This window comes from Mus musculus, chromosome 16 (genome assembly GCF_000001635.26).
Source record: "Mus musculus strain C57BL/6J chromosome 16, GRCm38.p6 C57BL/6J".
Lineage (NCBI taxonomy): Eukaryota > Metazoa > Chordata > Mammalia > Rodentia > Muridae > Mus > Mus musculus.
This window is the reverse complement of record NC_000082.6, coordinates 37,005,196-37,022,382: the sequence shown is the minus strand read 5'-3', so window position 1 is coordinate 37,022,382 and position 17,187 is coordinate 37,005,196. Positions and strand designations below refer to the sequence as shown.

At 41.1% G+C, this 17,187-nt stretch overlaps 1 protein-coding gene across 5 annotated transcripts in view; it reads right to left on the bottom strand.

Annotated features, from left to right (window-relative positions):
- Positions 1–10,642, bottom strand: part of Polq (polymerase (DNA directed), theta) — an 83,679-nt gene extending 73,037 nt beyond the window's left edge. For 2 of the 5 annotated variants that reach the window (NM_029977.2, NM_001159369.1), the window contains exons 1-4: positions 10,324–10,597; positions 9,097–9,276; positions 7,174–7,304; positions 5,028–5,184 (exon numbers count right to left, since the gene is read on the bottom strand). In NM_029977.2, coding sequence (NP_084253.1) covers positions 5,028–5,184; positions 7,174–7,304; positions 9,097–9,276; positions 10,324–10,483 — 628 coding nt within the window. In that variant the 5' untranslated portion in view covers positions 10,484–10,597. The other 3 variants (XM_006522735.4, XM_006522734.4, XM_006522733.4) reach the window with 3 other exon arrangements.
- Positions 10,643–17,187: the final 6,545 nt, after the last annotated feature.

The following is a 17,187-nucleotide window of genomic DNA, read 5'->3' as shown; positions in this document are numbered from 1 at the left end:
ACTTCCAGATCACAGTCCATCACTGAAGGAGGCCAGACAGGAACTCAGGAACTGGAGCAGGGACCACAGAAGAGTGCTACTTCCTAGCTTGCTCAGCTTGCTTTCTTACACATCCCAGGACTACGAGCTTAGGGACCGCACTGCCCACGCTGAGCTGGGCCCTTCCACATCAATTATCAGTCAAGAAAATACCCTTAGAGGCTTACTCACATGCCGACATGATAGCAGCATTTCCTCGATTGAGATTGTCTCTTTTCAGATATGTCTAGGTTTGTGTAAGTTGACAAAACCAGTAGCACTCCCAGAGAAAATGACCTGTCACCACTCACACTTCTAAATTGGTATTTTTATAGAAATGGATAGATAATAAATATCCGTCTCAGGTTTTCAGTGTTAGTGATTTTTAGCTACTAAGAAATATAGCCTAATTATGTTTGAAAGTTACTTACAGCATGCAGGAGGCTGAGGCAGAACTGCTGTGAGTTCAAAGCCAGCCTGGGAGACAATCCCCCTACCCAAAGAAAAAAGGCTATTTAAAAAAAAAAAAAAAAAAAAGACACCAGAATTGGGACAAGAAGAATTAAGGGATTTTTTTAAAAAAGATATAACAACTAGTATTACCCTTCTGCTAAACATATAATCATAATGCCCTTCTCTCATGCCTGAAGAATCAAACCAATCTGAGCACTTATAAAATGTTCCAAAATCATTAAAAATTTATTATGGGCCAATGCTTTCATTAGTCTTATATCTCACTTTTATACTGTTTTTCTACTTGTATATATCAATTATATAACATAGTGGATTTCACTAAATACTTTCATTTATGCATGAAATGTACTTGTGATGCTATTCTTGGTTGTCAACTTGACTACATCTGGAAGGAAAGCCTGAAAATAGCGGGCACACTTAGGAGGGATTTTGCTTAATTTGAAGAAGGAAGATCCACATCTAATTCTGACCTTTCAAGCAGAAAGACAAGCCTGAGCTTAACATGGAAGAGACGCCTTTAATCCAAGCCACACCTTCTGCTGGAAGCTGATGTGAGGACAGGAAAAAGCAAGCCCATTCCTTCACTAGCATTGACTAGAGCCTGCTTTTTCAGGATGCCAGCCTCATGGACTGAACAACTTCTGTGTTCTTGGGACTTTGTGTTCATAGACAGCCACTTTTGGGTTAGCTGTACTACAGTCTGTACATCAGTCTAATTCTTTCTGTACAGATTCATTCTATAGATTCTGTTATTCTTGAAAACCCTGACTAATGCAGTACATATTTACCCCTCATACTAGTCTCCTTTCTATTTTAATGTTCATTTTAACCTAAATCTTACATGACAGAAAAGAGAGATTTGTCTTAAGTCAAACTAACTTTAGCAAAAATAATTATTACAATTCCAAAAATTGGCTAAAACCATGATTTTGTTTGTGGCTTCATTTTATATTCTTTATCCATTCATTGACTGTTGAGTTCTCTCTATAGTGTATACCAAAGATCCTGGTAAATTGTAGATTTGGGGATTTTTTTTTTTTTTTTTTTTTTGGTTTTTCCAGACAGGGTTTCTCTGTGTAGCCCTGGCTGTCCTGGAACTCACTCTGTAGACCAGGCTGGCCTCAAACTCAGAAATCCGCCTGCCTCTGCCTCCCAAGTGCTGGGATTAAAGGCGTGCACCACCATGCCCGGCGGGGAATTTTTTTCTTTCTCCTGTGATTTTTTTTCAATTATCCACAATGACTGTTTAAAGGTGTATTGAAGTAGACTTAAGGATTCTTTAGAAAGTCAGTTGTGTTAGATGGTGTTTTGCTGGGGCAAACACATTAAGCAGTGTTTTCCTGAAGCAGGCACGGGTGAAAGGACGATTTGCTAAAGCAAGCAAGTGAAAGGACGTGATAATGGATTCTTCACTAACTACACACATGCATTGGTTCTCCTTACAATGTATAGTTGAGCTCCGCTTTTCAGGACTCCATAGAGAGATATGCACCAAAACACTTCTGGTGCTGTGCTGGTGGCTTTTTGCCACTTCCATGAACTCAGGCCTATTGGTAGAGTGATGTCAGCTGATACGGACTCTCGTGGAGTTTTGCTAAGACACATGGTGAGGCAAGACCTATGAAGGACACATGATGTTTGGAGGGAGTATTAATAGGACTCAGTGGACAGTGACAGAGACTTGGCTTGCTTACATAGCTAGCTATGCAGCACTTCTTGGTCTTCAGTCCTTGCTGACCTGCATTTCCTTGAGAAAGACACAGCAAAGAACTTCTCCTGGCATCCCTGGTGGTCCTGGTCCTTCCTGCTGACTCGTGCTGATTTGGCTTAGCCCTGGCTGCTCTGCTAGGTTATATTACCACTGCTGATTCGTATTTGCTATCCTGACACTACAGAACTGGACTGCTGGTATATTCTTGAAGTGTTTGCGAATGAATCAAGCTGCCGGTGATGATTCCTGTGAGCTAAACTGCTGATTTCCAGACAACACACATAGAATTTGCTCCAAAGGACAATTTCTAAATGGGTCCACTGCCCCCATATCCTAATAACCTTTCTTTTCCACTACCTCTGTTGGGTGGTGGGCTAGAAGGGAGGGTAAAGCATTTAAGAACCATCGTTAAAAGGTTTTGAAAAGTTAAAGCTACAGTGTATTTTCAAATTTCTCTGTATGTGTTTAGTTTTGGCTGGGGTTTTTTGTTGTTGTTGTTGTTGTTTGTTTTGTAGTTTATGTTACTATTGATTTCTAGCATTCTGTTACTTTACTTAGGTTTTTTTTTTTTTTCTTCAAGTCTTAGCTTCTTTAACTCAGTCATTATTTATTTGAATCCTCTTTGGGGTCATTTATTTATTTGTTTATTCGGTTTTTTGATTGATTGGTTGGTTGGTTGGTTGGTTGTTTTCAGGCAGAATTTCTCTGTGTAGCCCTGGCTGTCCTGGAACTCACTTTGTAGACCAGGCTGGCCTCGAACTCAGAAATCCGCCTGCCTCTGCCTCCAAAGTGCTGGGATTAAAGGCGTGCGCCACCACACCTCGGGTATTAGTTGCTTTCCTAATTCTTTGGCATTTCAACTTTTTGTATCTTAAGTTTCAGCTACTAAGTTTCTAACTTGACTTTTTAGATGTTTGCATGCTGTAAGTTGCAGGTGTACTGAGGGATGTCTTCCAGTACAATATGGATCTTCTTAGTGAATGGCTGTCCCTTCAGCATTCCATCTCAGTACTGCTCAGAGGAGAAAACACACTGCCTGTAGGGTTATGGCTCTGGCTTCTTCTATCTGCAGCAGCCAGGGGGGGATGCTTCAGACTGCTTACTACTCTTCTTATAACATGACTGTTTCCATGGGCTTTTAGTTATCCTGTCACCTCATTTGACTCCCAATAGGCACCTGCTACACTCTCTTCTTTGTTATTTTAACTCTTCTCCTAAACCATTACATGAGAAAAGCATCTAATCGGCCATTTATCCTGGAAGTCTCCATGCTTTGTAATATCAGTTTTCATAAAGACCTTTTGATTTATTTCCTAATGACTTAAAGAGAAATATTCCTTATCTGTAAGCTATCTCCGATTCATATTATATGACAATTATTTCAACATACTTCCACTCTTCTAAAAGTATTTACTCTGCCTAGTATGCAAAGCAAAATCCTCAAGATAATTAAAGTCCAGTGAGGTCACTAATGAGGAGTACTGAGACAATTCTTGTTGGGGTTGGTCTTGTGCACTGTGTATTCAAATGCTGAGTTCTGTGTCCCAAAAGAGAGGAAATTGGGACTTGAGATCAAAGAGGGGGTCTCAGATAAGGAGCATGAGAGGAAGGACAGAGGAGGTGGAAGAAGGAGGTCACCATGGGGCAGGATTGACCAGGAGCACATGGCCAAGAGTAGTTCACCCTGATGACATACATGGAGCAGAGCAAGCCAGGCAAGACTCAAACTGCAAGTAACATGGGACCTTATGGCTGGGATGTAGGTTACAATAGCTCAGAACCTGCTCAACACAGTCCAGCAGCTTGTAAATAAAATACCAGGTTTCTTTGTCTTTTATTTGGGAGATATACAGGATAGAGTGGGGAAAAGAAAGAAAGAAAGGAAGAAGAGAAGAGAAGAGAAGAGAAGAGAAGAGAAGAGAAGAGAAGAAGAAAAGCCATAAACGTACTTTAATCAATTCTGCTATAAAGTGATCATTATTTCTCTCTGAACTTAGGGGACAGTCCTACCATGCCTTTCCAGTCAGTGATTCTCACCCTCCATCCCTCTACTATCACAACATTTTTGCTGTTTTTAAGTTTACTGGGCTCTCAGTGAGCTGATAGACTGCTACTACAATCACTTTCCTCTATCTAAGGATCTGATCTTAAGGTACAAGGAAGTTAAGATTAAAACATCTTTCTAGAGAGTCAAACACAAAAACAGTTTATGTGACTATCCTTTCCCTATTGAATGCTAGCCTCAGAATGCAGTTCTAATCAAGAGCCCATAGTACCAAAATATGATAATGATCACATAAATTCACTAACTATGTAGAAGGGAGGTCCAACCCCAGCACACTTCTTTCTCTTCCTAGCAAAGTTGAGTAAAGAAAGTAGCAATGAGAAGTGACAGAGGCTCAGGTATATCCTGTCTTTCATAAAGTTCAAAACTGCAAGCAAGGGGCCAGTGAGGCGGCTCCTGAGTCCAGTCTCCAGAAGAAGAATCAATTCCCACATGTTGTCTCTAACCTTCCCATATGTGCCATGCTGCATGCAACTCATACCCACAAAAAGTAGATAGATAAATAAACAAATAAATAAATAAATAAAGTGAAAATCAATTTTAATGCAAGGTAACAAACTCAAGACCATAAAGACAAAAAACATACACACAAAACAACACATAAACATGAAGTTTCTGACATTACCTCTGCCAATTCTCGCCTCCAAAAACAGATGAAAGAAAATAAACAATAATATAGGTCATATAGGAATCACAGCTTCACTTCTTCCCATTAAAAACAGCAACAGGAAACCCTGTTTAATTTTCTAACTTTCTTACCTAACAGATCCATCTTATTTTCCTCAATGAGGCGATTGACCAGCCCATTGGCTCTCTCAATAGTGCAAACAGCAATGTCCAAGGAGGAGAACTGTCCCGTTGGTGAGGTGCTGCCCATATAGCCATCTACCTTTAGTCCTACTTCCTGAAACAGACTCTAAATTAAGTAAAAAAAAAAAAAAAAAAAAAAAAAATACTGGTGAAAACCTATAATGTAATGAGTTATAGTTGGGTTCTACCCCATAACACAGACAAAAGTATTTTAAGATGGTATAACAACATACTAAAAATAGAATCATATACTAAAATATGCTTAGAATTAACAGGGCTTAGCATAAATATTTCCATTAAAAGAGTGAAATAAATGTCACTTAATAAATATTTTAATAATCTAAGTTCTAACAGCTATTACAGAATTTAAATTGCAAAACACTGAAGTTCTACATGCTTAATTCAACAGTAGAAAGTAGTTAATTAATTGTTTTAAGGAACAAATTTATAATTTACAAGAAAAATACTCTTACCCTACTTAAAGATTAGTTTTTCATATGATGGAAGGAAAATTTTTCAACAACAATATGAACTAACCAGTACCTCCAGAGCTCCCTGGGACTAAACCACCAATCAAAGAAAACATATGGTGGGACTCATGGCTCTAGCTGCATATGTAGCAGAGGATGGCCTAGTCGGTCATCAATGGGAGGAGAGGCCCTTGGTCCTGTGAAGGTTCTATGCCCCAGTGTGGGGGAATGCCAGGGCCAGGAAGCAGGAGTGGGTGGGCTGGGGAGCAGGGGGAGGTTGGAGGGAACAGGGGGTTTTCAGAGGGGAAACCAGGAAAGGGAATAACATTTAAAATGTAAATAAAGAAAATACCTAATTTTTTTTTAAAAAGTTAAGTTCAGTGGGAATGATATTTAAGTTTTTGGTTTAACTTTTAACTAGCATACCTTCTCAATAAAAAGGATCCTTTCATCGTTTTGTTACTTTGAGTCTAAGCTGAGAGGAGGCTCCTGAGAAGGACCAGCTTGGTTGCTATTTGGCCTCTGAAATAACCATTAAAAAGATGTGTAAAACCATGGAACTTTAGAGATGTTTATTTAATCAATTTCTTCTGAGACTTTGAGTTTATTGAATTATAGTACTAAGAGTTAACAGCCTCAGTTTACAAATAAAACCCACGAGGCCCTGCAGGTTGTGCCTGCAACACGGTGTGAAAATCCAGACCACTGACCGGTCTGTACAATGATTTCTATTCAAAGAGCGCACTGCTTCACTGCAGAAATCACAAGTCCTTTTCTTTCTAGCTAACGGACACTGTGTTTGTGAGAAGGCCTTTAAAATAGTGAGGTATTTTATCCTCAGCAGAAAAGATGGCTCATGTAACAAGACAGAAGGTCTGACCAGACCTGGAGCACCCCTCAAGCATGAGAGTCCTCCCTTCAGGCCCTAAGTTCTCTCAGTGACCCTCGGTTGGAGTGTGATAGGCTTCCTTAAACATGCCTTTTTTCCATACTTCAATCTATTAGTCCAACTGTTCAGTTTAAATGCTAATTTTTATTTGCAGTCACATGCTATTCTTTACTTCCTGTGAACAATTTATCATTTTTATACAGTATCCCCAAAGCTACCCTTCTGACTTGCTATCCTTTTTTATTTTACACAATAATAATTTTTAAATTTCCCTCTGTCTTTGAGGTTTGTTTGGTTAGTGCTGAGCTGTAATGTCCTTAGGCTTCTTTTTACTTTTTTTTTTTGGACAGGGTTTCTCTGTATAGCCCTGGCTGTCCTGGAACTCACTTTGTAGACCAGGCTGGCCTCGAACTCAGAAATCCACCTGCCTCTGCCTCCCGAATGCTGGGATTAAAGGAGTGCACCACCACGCCCAGCTTCTTTTTACTCTTTAATACAGGGTTTCACTAAGTTGCCCAGGTAATCCTCCTGCCTCAGAATTTCGAGTAGATACACCTGTACCACAATACCCAACTGTCCTACTAAATTATTAACAATTTTAAGTCAGCTTTTAAAGCTATATACATACAATAAAAGAAACTTCATTTTCCATTTGATTTTATACCTCTTTCAAGTGAGTAAAACCAATGCTAGCAAGGACGAACCTTTCACTATTTCAAACAACAAAAACTGTTACCTGGAGGTAGCATTTCTTCTCTTTAGCCACAGACACAAAGGGCAAAATAAACAACGCTTTCTTCCGTGTTTCCAAAACCCGCTTCAGAATAAGTAACTCTGCAACAAGAGTCTTCCCAGCACTTGTAGGAGCTAAAACATGATTATTCCACAAAATTATAACAAAAAGTAACATCTGTACACTGCATTAGTAAATGTTGTAAGCCATATCCAGTATCACAGCAGTTAGGGCTAATGCATCATTAAAGACTCAACTTGTGTTTGAAACCTTAACTCCTAAAATGCCCCTGACTTAATCTCAGAGTAAACGGAGAGGATTTTTAATGATGACCATTACTGAGTTCCTCGCCAACTCTATGTTCTTTAAGAACCGACTGAATAGGTAAAAGCCCTTTTCCCCCATGAACACCTTTAAGATAATAAGATAAAGGCTAGGACACAAACTGAGAGGAGCTGTAAGAAAAATTACAGAAAGGAAAGAAAACCATGGAGAGAGGAAAGGAATGCCAAACATCAGAAACATCATGTGCTATGTGCAAAGGCCTGGAGGAAAGTCTAGAACGTGGCTACAAGTGAGTATGAGCCTGAGTACAAAGTCCTTCAGGGGAGAATAGAGAGATTAAAAAAAGACAGCAGTGGTTGTTGGTTTGAGACTAGGGCTAGAGAGATGGCATAGTAGTTACGAAAGAGTACATCACAGGCTTGATTCCCAGCACCCTATCAGACAGCTCACAGCTGCCTGTAACTCCTACTCCAGGGGATCTAACCTCCTCTTCTGGTCTCTGTGCACACTGTATGTACAGCACCCCCACACACACACAGACATATATACATACATAACTACAGATTTTTTAAATGTTTAAATGCCACACACAAAAAAGAGGGCCATAATCCTACCATCTAAAGACTTTTTTGGTCTATCCTGAAAGCAATACAAAATGACTAACATGTTCTTAGAAACACAGTGAGAAAGTCGGGATCAGGGTAAGAGCAGAGAAAAAGATAAATGTGTTATCAAGTGTATTGCCAGATCTAGAAGAAGATGGTGAGGAGTTAGGGACAGAAAGTCCACAGATCCAATATATATCTAAGGTAAAAACATCTTCATTGTGTGAGTTGCTGGCCAACGTTGTGAGTTAAGAAACTGAAATGCCTAGCCCATTCCTCCAGTCAGCAACCGGCTGACGCTGCTGCTTAATGCCACACTTTAAACACTTAGGAATTGTGTATACCAAACTGTTCAAAGCTTTTATAATTAACCCTCAGCAGTACCAAGTCAGTTAGCATCCCCCTCCTCCACTCTCCCTCCAATTTACAAATCCAAGCAGCCAGTAAATGATAGAGTTCCCAAACCCAATCATTCTGAACTTATATCTACCTAGTTGTTACTGTGGTTCTTTTTCATAGCCTTATAAAAAACATCTGAATGGCTCAGAACTTCAGAGGAAACTGGCACAAAGGAACTGTATCTTATATTTGATCCTTAAGTCACTTCAGTAAACATAGGTTAAAAATTGTTCATATCAGAGTTGCTCTTGAAAACCCATGTAAACCTTATAAAGTATACGACATATTGTTTTGTAAGTATGACCCTGCACAATCACCTCAGTTATGAATACAAAAGTTAAAAGCAACTGAGATCAAATGAGGAAAGAGCAGGCTGGCATCTCTTACAGACTCACTCAGACATACGTTAAGCATTACAGACTCAGACTCACTGAGACATACGTTAAATTAAACAAGCAGAATTTTTCCTACATACGTTGCAAATGTCCTTGTTTCCCTCCTCTACCACACAACAGAACTTTCATGATGTCAGGATGCAAATGATGACATTCCTCCTGTTTAAAAAATGTAACCAACCCAAAAGAGAATTGTTCACACTGATAATTTTAGTGAAAGGAGTTTACATAAATTTGAATACCTGAATAAACTAGATTCTTTCCTTCCAAGACGTGACCAAGCAAAAGGCATTCTGCCTGCCATTCGAACATCTTTCTTACACCAAAACTATGGTATTTCTCCAGAACTGCTTTAGGAAGTCCCCAATTTGCCAACAGCAGCTGGTCTATCTGGTCATCAGAAACTCTTCGCTTGTTTGTTCCTTTCAGAAAAACAAAAACAATTTAATTACCTCCAACATACAAGTTTAGTAGTTAAACCTGTTTGAATTCCTACCAAACTTAAAACACATCTTCACTTCTAGAGACCTATTAAGAAACTGATCCTATACAGAAAAATGCTAGCAATTTTTTATTTACTAGATGAAAATTTGAAAACTCTTAAGAGCCACAAACAAAAGTGTGCTATAGCTGGGCGGTGGTGGCACAAGCCTTTAATCCTAGCACTTGGGAGGCAGAGGCAGATGGATTTCTGAGTTCAAGGCCAGCCTGGTCTACAAAGTTGAGTTCCAGGACAGCCAGGCTATACTGAGAAACCCTGTCTCGAAAAAACCAAAAAGTGTGCTATACACACTGAATAAAAAGTTTGTACAGATGTGGAGGTAGAAGGGTGATTAAGCATTACAAAGCTGTTAGATGAGTTTCTCTTTACGATTTAGTACTGAGGTATCTGCATAACCAAGGGCAAAGAATTATGAAATGCACTGGTGTAGGCCTATAATCCCAACATTTACGGATAAACACCCTTGGTCCGAGATCGAGACAGCACCCAGCCTGACCTAGAGCAAGCCCTTATCTCAAAAAAGCAAACAAGAACTGGGTTAAGGTTCTAAGACAACATGTGCCTTCCAGCTTTGCTCTTTGCAGTCCAAAGAGCCTGCATCCTACACCACACCCAGAAATTTGGTACTTATATATATGAAGTTGTACCACTGGACATTTATCCTAAGCAAACCCTCGACATGGTGACAGGATCTGGCCAACTTGGAAGTTGTTTCTGGGAAGGTGTAAAGACCCAAAAACCAAAGAACGCCCATATCTACTGGGGCAGTGGTGGACTAAAACACCATCAGCTGTGCATGCTGGCCAAGAGGGAAGCCATCCCCAGGGTTGAGTCCCAGGCCGGGTACTGGATAGCAGCCCTGCCTCCAGCTATCCAGCTCCGGTGCGGGAGTGCATGGCCCTGATACTCTCGCAGCCCATCTCAACCCCTGCTGCCCTCGGCCGCGTCGGCCCCGCGGGTCGAGTACCTGTCCCTGTGAGCCTCCGGCCGCGTCCCAGCCCCGGAGGTGGACTCAGCACCGGTCCACACCGGAGCTGAGGGCTAACAAAGCTATCACCATCTCCCGAGAACGTGTCGGAGCCGGACGATGAACGCCGCCGTTTCCTACTCCGGCGCGGAAGACTCATTGCAAACAAGCTCCTCTCGACTGTTCAGGACACGACACAGTCCCATAGGCCTCCCGCGCGGGAGAACCCCAACCTAGTGACAGCTACCGCCTCCATCTTCCCGCCTCCATCTTCAAATGCAGGCCTCCCAGCACGCCCCGGAACCACAGAGTTCTCCTGGCTAGAATAACCCGACTACCATAGAGTGGTGAGGGACGGAACAGCCCGCGCTGATATCTGGCTTCCGGCCTCCGCTGGCGGCTGGGGATAGAAAAGGGGATAGAGTGCTGGAGACATTAAAAGGAACGGAGCATCTGACTGCATTCGTAGATTGTTCTAAAAACATTCCTCCTGTTTTTACTTATTTCTGGTTTGAATCGGAAGCTAATGAGTTGCCCTTATGTGAATAGATTAGGAAAGTATCTCTTCTTTACTATTGTATTGTGTTTGTTTCTTTTTTGTTTCTTCAGATTGTGTAAAAAAAAAAAAAAAAGTAGGGTTTTTTGGTAGAGCGTAATTTGTGCGGTTTTCCTCTTGTCAAATACGTGAATTAAAATAACAGATGGGGGTGGAGTAGAGGACACGCCCGGGTTAAACATTCCAGGCTGTAGACTGGTTCAGTGTCAATTATTTTGGGTTATCTCGGCCCCTTAAATAGCCACTTGTTTGGTCACACAACTCTGTCATGTTCTTGTGACTATTAAGTAAGTCGTTTGGGAATGTACGAATTTGGGAATGTAGCTTCCACCAACCCAAAAGCTAAGCATGTTATATGCATCTGAGCCTTACAGCAGAAGTTTCTCTTGATTTGCTGGATCTAACCTACCTGAAGTTTCCATTAACATCAATGTATCTTTAAACGTCTTCAGTTATAGCTCTCTTTGCTCGGAAATATAAAAACTCTGTAAAACTGCTACCACAAAACAGTATATAGAACAATTTAAATTTGTCCCTGGGGCCATAGTAACTCATATTTGTTCCAGAATAAATTTTCTTATTCCCTCTGAGTTGAGAACTGCACTTCTGTGTTGGCAGTTGATAGGGAAGGGATTATTTCTGCGGTTATATCCTGAGGATTGTATGATCAGAACTGGAGATTCTGGATAGATCCCTTTGGTGTTGAAAGAGGAGGCTCTGAAAGCACATGAGGGGTCATTCTGAACAAGGAAGTTAGTTATAGATGTGCTTTGACCAACTTCTGGACGTAAATCGGTGCCTGGTACTTGCCTAGTTCCACAGTTCATCTCACCAAGCCAACAAGTGGGTGACAAGCCTATCCTGAAGAAATTATGGCCATTGGTTTGGGGGAAGGATGTGGGGAGTGAATTTAGGAAGTGGTTAAACAATATTCTAAAATCCCACCAGAGGGAGGCATTACTCCATGAAAGAAACGCTTCCTTCCTTTATGCATTTATTCACTAGGAAATTATTGGGCATCAACAGTACACTAGTCTCAGTGTCAGTGATGCAGGGTGGAACGCTTCCTGCTCTGAAAGATACTGGTACAAACATTGACTAAATTAATTATTAATTTAAATTGTGACTACTGCTCAGGGAGAAATTCCTAGGAACAGAGGACTATCAAAGGAATCCTGACTTATAGTCTCAGTGGAAACTAAAAGTCCAGCTGTAGACCTACACAGTCTGGGTCTGGGTTTAGAATGTATTGACTGTGCTATCTTGGGCATCTTGCATAACCCCTCAGTATTCCCACATCATATGAGAAGAGTAGGAGTCTATTATCTGTGGATGAGTATACAGAATGCTGAGACCAGGGCTGCCACATAAGTTCTGTTCAGAGAAAATTACATTACATATTTTAACAAGCCCTAATAATAATTCAAGACTGTAATGAAGAAAGAATAAGCCAGAGAAGTCTCTTACGATTAGCCCATCGAATACTAACTTACTTTATTATGTGAACCATGAGGAGATAAGAAAGTCCACTGGGGAAGCATTGAAAGGGATGGTCTGTGTCCTGCCACAAGCCTAAACTACGCATTCAAATCTTCAATATTTATTCCCAGTATTTTTTAAGTCTTCAAAACTAAACCCAAAGCTACTTCTCAAAAATATCACTACCATATACCTGGCCATAAACCCACACTTCGGGAGGTTGTAGGCCCCAATAAGCAATCGACTGGTGTTGAATTGCTAAATGGGCATGTTACTTTGCCATCAAAAATGTATCCTTAGACCCATAGACTAATCTTATTCTCAACTTTGGCAGAGAAACATCTTTCTGTAGCTAATGCCGAGACTCATAATTGGTCAGAGCGCTGGGAACAGATGACTGTTGAATGTTCAATCCTAAGAGGGGTATCGATATAAACCCTTCCAAGGCTCAGAGAACACTTGGGAAGAGGGGCCTAAAGAATGTAAGGAGGATGGGGGCAGTGCTGTGAGATGCTGTCTTCTGGACGTGACATAGCTGTTGCACTCCGTGAACTCACCACAGCTGTGGTCACATGATCAAAACAACAAGATCAGTCAATTTTCCGACAGGCAGCAGTGACTGAACTCAGTAAAAGAGAAGACTTAAGTTCCCCACTAGCACCCACGCAATAAGCCAGACAGCAGCAACCACCTTTAATCCCATCACTAGGGAGCTAGAGATGGGAGGATTCCTGGGGCTTGTTTAAATAGCCTCAATGAGAGAGCTTGTCTCATAAAATAAGGTGGAAACTGATAGGTGAAAAGTAACTGAATTCCTGGCTTCGATAACATGTTTTAATTGCCTTTTCATGTACTGCTTGACTATGAGGAAAGGCAGAAGATGATTCTTAAGGGATTGTGTTTAGGAGCTACAGAGGGAAAATTATCTGAAATGTAGGTGGAAGGGGAAAGAAGTTTATTCTTAAGTAGGTATATATCAAGAGAGAGGCTAGACCAACCCCATCAAGGCTTAGAGAACATCCAGAAATGAGTGCAAACTGACTTCTAATTTTAAAAGTTTACTCCCAGACTCTTGTCCAACTCCCTTTCCTGTAGAGCATTAAATTAGTTAAACTGCTCTATTCTGGCTGCTGGATTCTTGAATGAAACACACACACACACCAGTTAATTTTTATATGCCTTAGCTAGCTCAATGGCTGGGCACTTCTAATCCTCCCTGTGGCTAGCATATATTTCTTTCTGACCTTCTGATACTCCTAGCTTAACACCTTTTTCTTTTTAAATTTATTTATTATATGTAAGTACACTGTAGCTGTCTTCAGACACTCCAGAAGAGGGCATCAGATCTCATTACTGGTGGTTGTGATCCACCATGTGCTTGCTGGGATTTGAACTTAGGACCTTCGGAAGAGCAGTCAGTGCTGTTAACCACTGAGCCATCTCTCCAGCCCAGCTTAACACCTTCTAATTCTATGTTTTATCTTTGCTGTGCCCTTACCTTCTGGGCAGTTCACCCAATAGGCCCACTTTCCCCTTCCACCTACATTTTGGATGATTTTTCTTCTGAAGCTCATAAACCCACCCTCTGCCTCTGAGTCATAGCAAATCTCTCTCTCTCTCTCTCTCTCTCTCTCTCTCTCTCTCTCTCTCTCTCTCTCTGTCTCTCTCTCTCCCCCCCCCCCTTCGGGTTTGATGAGCCATCCTATAGGAATATGGAAGATTTTGTTGCAGAAGGTAATTTGAACTGTGGAAGCCTGGTTCTAGAGGTTCAAGAGGAGAAAAATTTTAAAACCTGGCCAGAAGACTTTTTGTGGTATTTTGAAGAAGAATGTGGCTGCCTTTTGTCCTCGTCTGAAGAGTCTACCTGAGGCTAAGGTGAAGAAATGTATATTAACTTTGTTGACAAAGGAAGTCTCAAAAAACTCCATCAGAGACTTTGTTCTCTGATTAAGTCACAGGAAGAGCATTTTGAACAAGGATAGCAAGCTTAGAAAGGAAAAATATAGACTATATGGTTTGAGTTTTAAAGGGGCACCAGGAAGTGAAATGGAGCTGAATCCCATGTTTTAGGAGATAGCAGATTAAGGGAGTGAGACTTTGGGGCAAGATCCTACCCAGCTAAGTTTAGATTCAGGCATGGTGGTGCACACCTTTAATCCCAGGATATAAAGCCAAGCAGATCTCTAAATTCAAGGCCAGCCTGGCACAGAGCAAGTTCTAGGTGAAGAGAAGCTTAAATGCAGGTATGGTGGTACATACCTTTAATCCCAGGAGACTGGCAGGCAGATCTCAGAATTCAAAGTTAGTCTACAGAGCAAGAACCAGGACAGCCAAGCATAGGCAGTGAAGGAGTTGGAAAACAGAAAGCTGATGAAAATGTAATAGAACAAGGGGGCCATGTTCCAGCCCCTGCAAGCAGCAGAACTCAGCAGCTTCAGCCATGTGGCTCTGGCTTTAGTGTGTAAAGCAGAAGGGACAATTGATGCTGGTTAGCTGGAGCTAAGAAATTAGTGTTGATTAAGAAGTGTCTAGCGTCATCAAGGTGAAATCTTCTGGGAAGTGTTTTGTGAGAGCACAAAGAAGCTGTGTTCCAGAAATCCCAAAAATGTACCTCATGCTGAAGCTGTATGTGGTAATGTGTAAGAGCCACCCAGGTGGGACTGGTGTTGAAGGTGTAAAGGGGTCATGAAGAGCAGCTGAGGCTTGGCACTGTGAAAGGCTGTGGAGGGCCATTGGTGAAGGTGCAGCCTCAGTTGCAGTTGGTGGCCCAAGACTGAAGTGGTCGTGCAAGGATTTGAGGCTTATCACCACGAAGAGAGTCTTTGAGAGGCTATTGGTGAAGCCTAGTTGCAGCAGAAGACCCCAGCATATTAGAGATGTCAGTACCATGGATGATCACCAAGAATAGTAGCAACAGTGGAGTGGATCAGCATGAGCTTAGAGTGATACAGAGGGCAGAGCTGCAGAAGTGATGCCAGCTCTTTTGGAGGAGACCAGAGATCATGTGTGGATCCCAGACATTGAAACAAAAAGCTGTAACATAGAAGTTGCCTTGGAGACCCCAAGATGTTGGAGAAACCAAAACCGTGATCTATCTGCTGAGAAAAGCTTCTAACAGAATACAAACAGCCCAGGAGAAATAAATATGTTGCAGTAACAAAAATGTAAAAGGAGTTGGAGATCTGAAGACCTCTTTGGCATCAGACACGGAGATGCAGAGTTTGGAGTTTGACCAGCTGGTTTTCTGTCTTGCTTTGGGGATTACAGTTAAGTGGTTGGATGAATCTCAAAAGAAACTTTGAACTTTGGACTTTTGACATTGTTGATACTCCTATAGACCATGGGGACTTTGGAAGTTGGACTAAAAGTACTTTTTAAATTATGCTATGGCTAGAAATGCCCCCCCCCAGACTCATGTATTTGAACAACCTATGGGGGTCAGGGAGTGTAATGTGATGGTTTATATATGCTTGACCCAGAGAGTGGCACTGTTGGGATGTATTGCCCTGTTGGAGTAGATGTGTCACTGTGGGTGTGGGCTTTAAGACTCATCCTAGCTGCCTGGAAGTCAGTATTCTGCTAGCAGCCTTCAGATGAAGATGTAGAACTCTCAGCTCTTTCTGCACCATGCCTGCCTGGATGCTACCATGTTCCCACCTTGATGATAATGGACTGAACTTCTGAACCTGTAACCCAGCCCCAATTAAATATTGTCCTTATAACAGTTGCCTTGGCCATGGTGTCTGTTCACAGCAGTAAAACCCTAAGACAATAACCCAGACTTCCCCGAAGGAGACAATGTTCCTTCTTTGGCCCCCATATCCTATATTATACAGGAGGCTCACTCTGGCTTTTCATATTGTATATGTTTCTTCGCTATCTCTGCTGAGATAAACTGTGTATGTGGTGGGCTACAAACTTCTTGTCCTTTAATTCTTTATGTGACAGAAAAGCATCTTGCAGACAAAGCTAGCCCACAACAACTAGATTCCTTATTGCTAGATTACAAGTGGTAGGGAGAGGACACTGGAGAAAGCAAAATTAAAGGTCTGCAAAAGCTATCAAAGGAAGTCATTAAATCCACATGTCAGACTTCTGAGGTTGTGGCTAAACAGGGTGAAGCTTGGGAAGCAGGGGAGCAGACAGCAGTTGAAAAACAGAACAAAACACCCTAAATAGCTTAGGAATGCCCAGGATTTTGAAGTTCAAGTGCATTCAGATTAAAGACATAAGATGAAACATAGATACAATAAATATAAAAAGTCTTGCATAAACACTTTTATATAGAAATATAAATTGTGGGGGAAATATAAATATATTAAAATCAGCTAGACATTAAAATTATCTCCAAAGGAATAAAGCTGCAACCACTAGAAAACTTTTCAAATAAATAAAATAAATTCTGTACTTACCTAACCTATTGTTTGAGAATAAAAACATACTAAAGACGTTTGAAGGGAGTTTGAAATTGTAATTAGCAGACTCTCAGTAAGTGAGCTACTTCTGAGTCTACGTCAGAAAGAACAAAGAGATGAAAGAAACAACAATGATCAAAGAACTCAAACAGGATTAAACCTAAATAAATATTTATGGCAATAATAACAATAATGTGCAAAGAGCATAAAAGCAAACTTGATCTAAAATAGAAACAAAAATAACGTGAAAGATTACATTTAAACATGAGTTCAATGTTTGAAAGCTGAATATTTTACTTTGGAGAGAAATAGAGAGAAAATGAGCAGGAGGGACAGAGAGAGGAAGGCAGAGAGGGCTAGAGGAACGTGTGTGAGTGTGTGTGTGTGTGTGTGTGTGTGTGTGTGTGTGTGTGT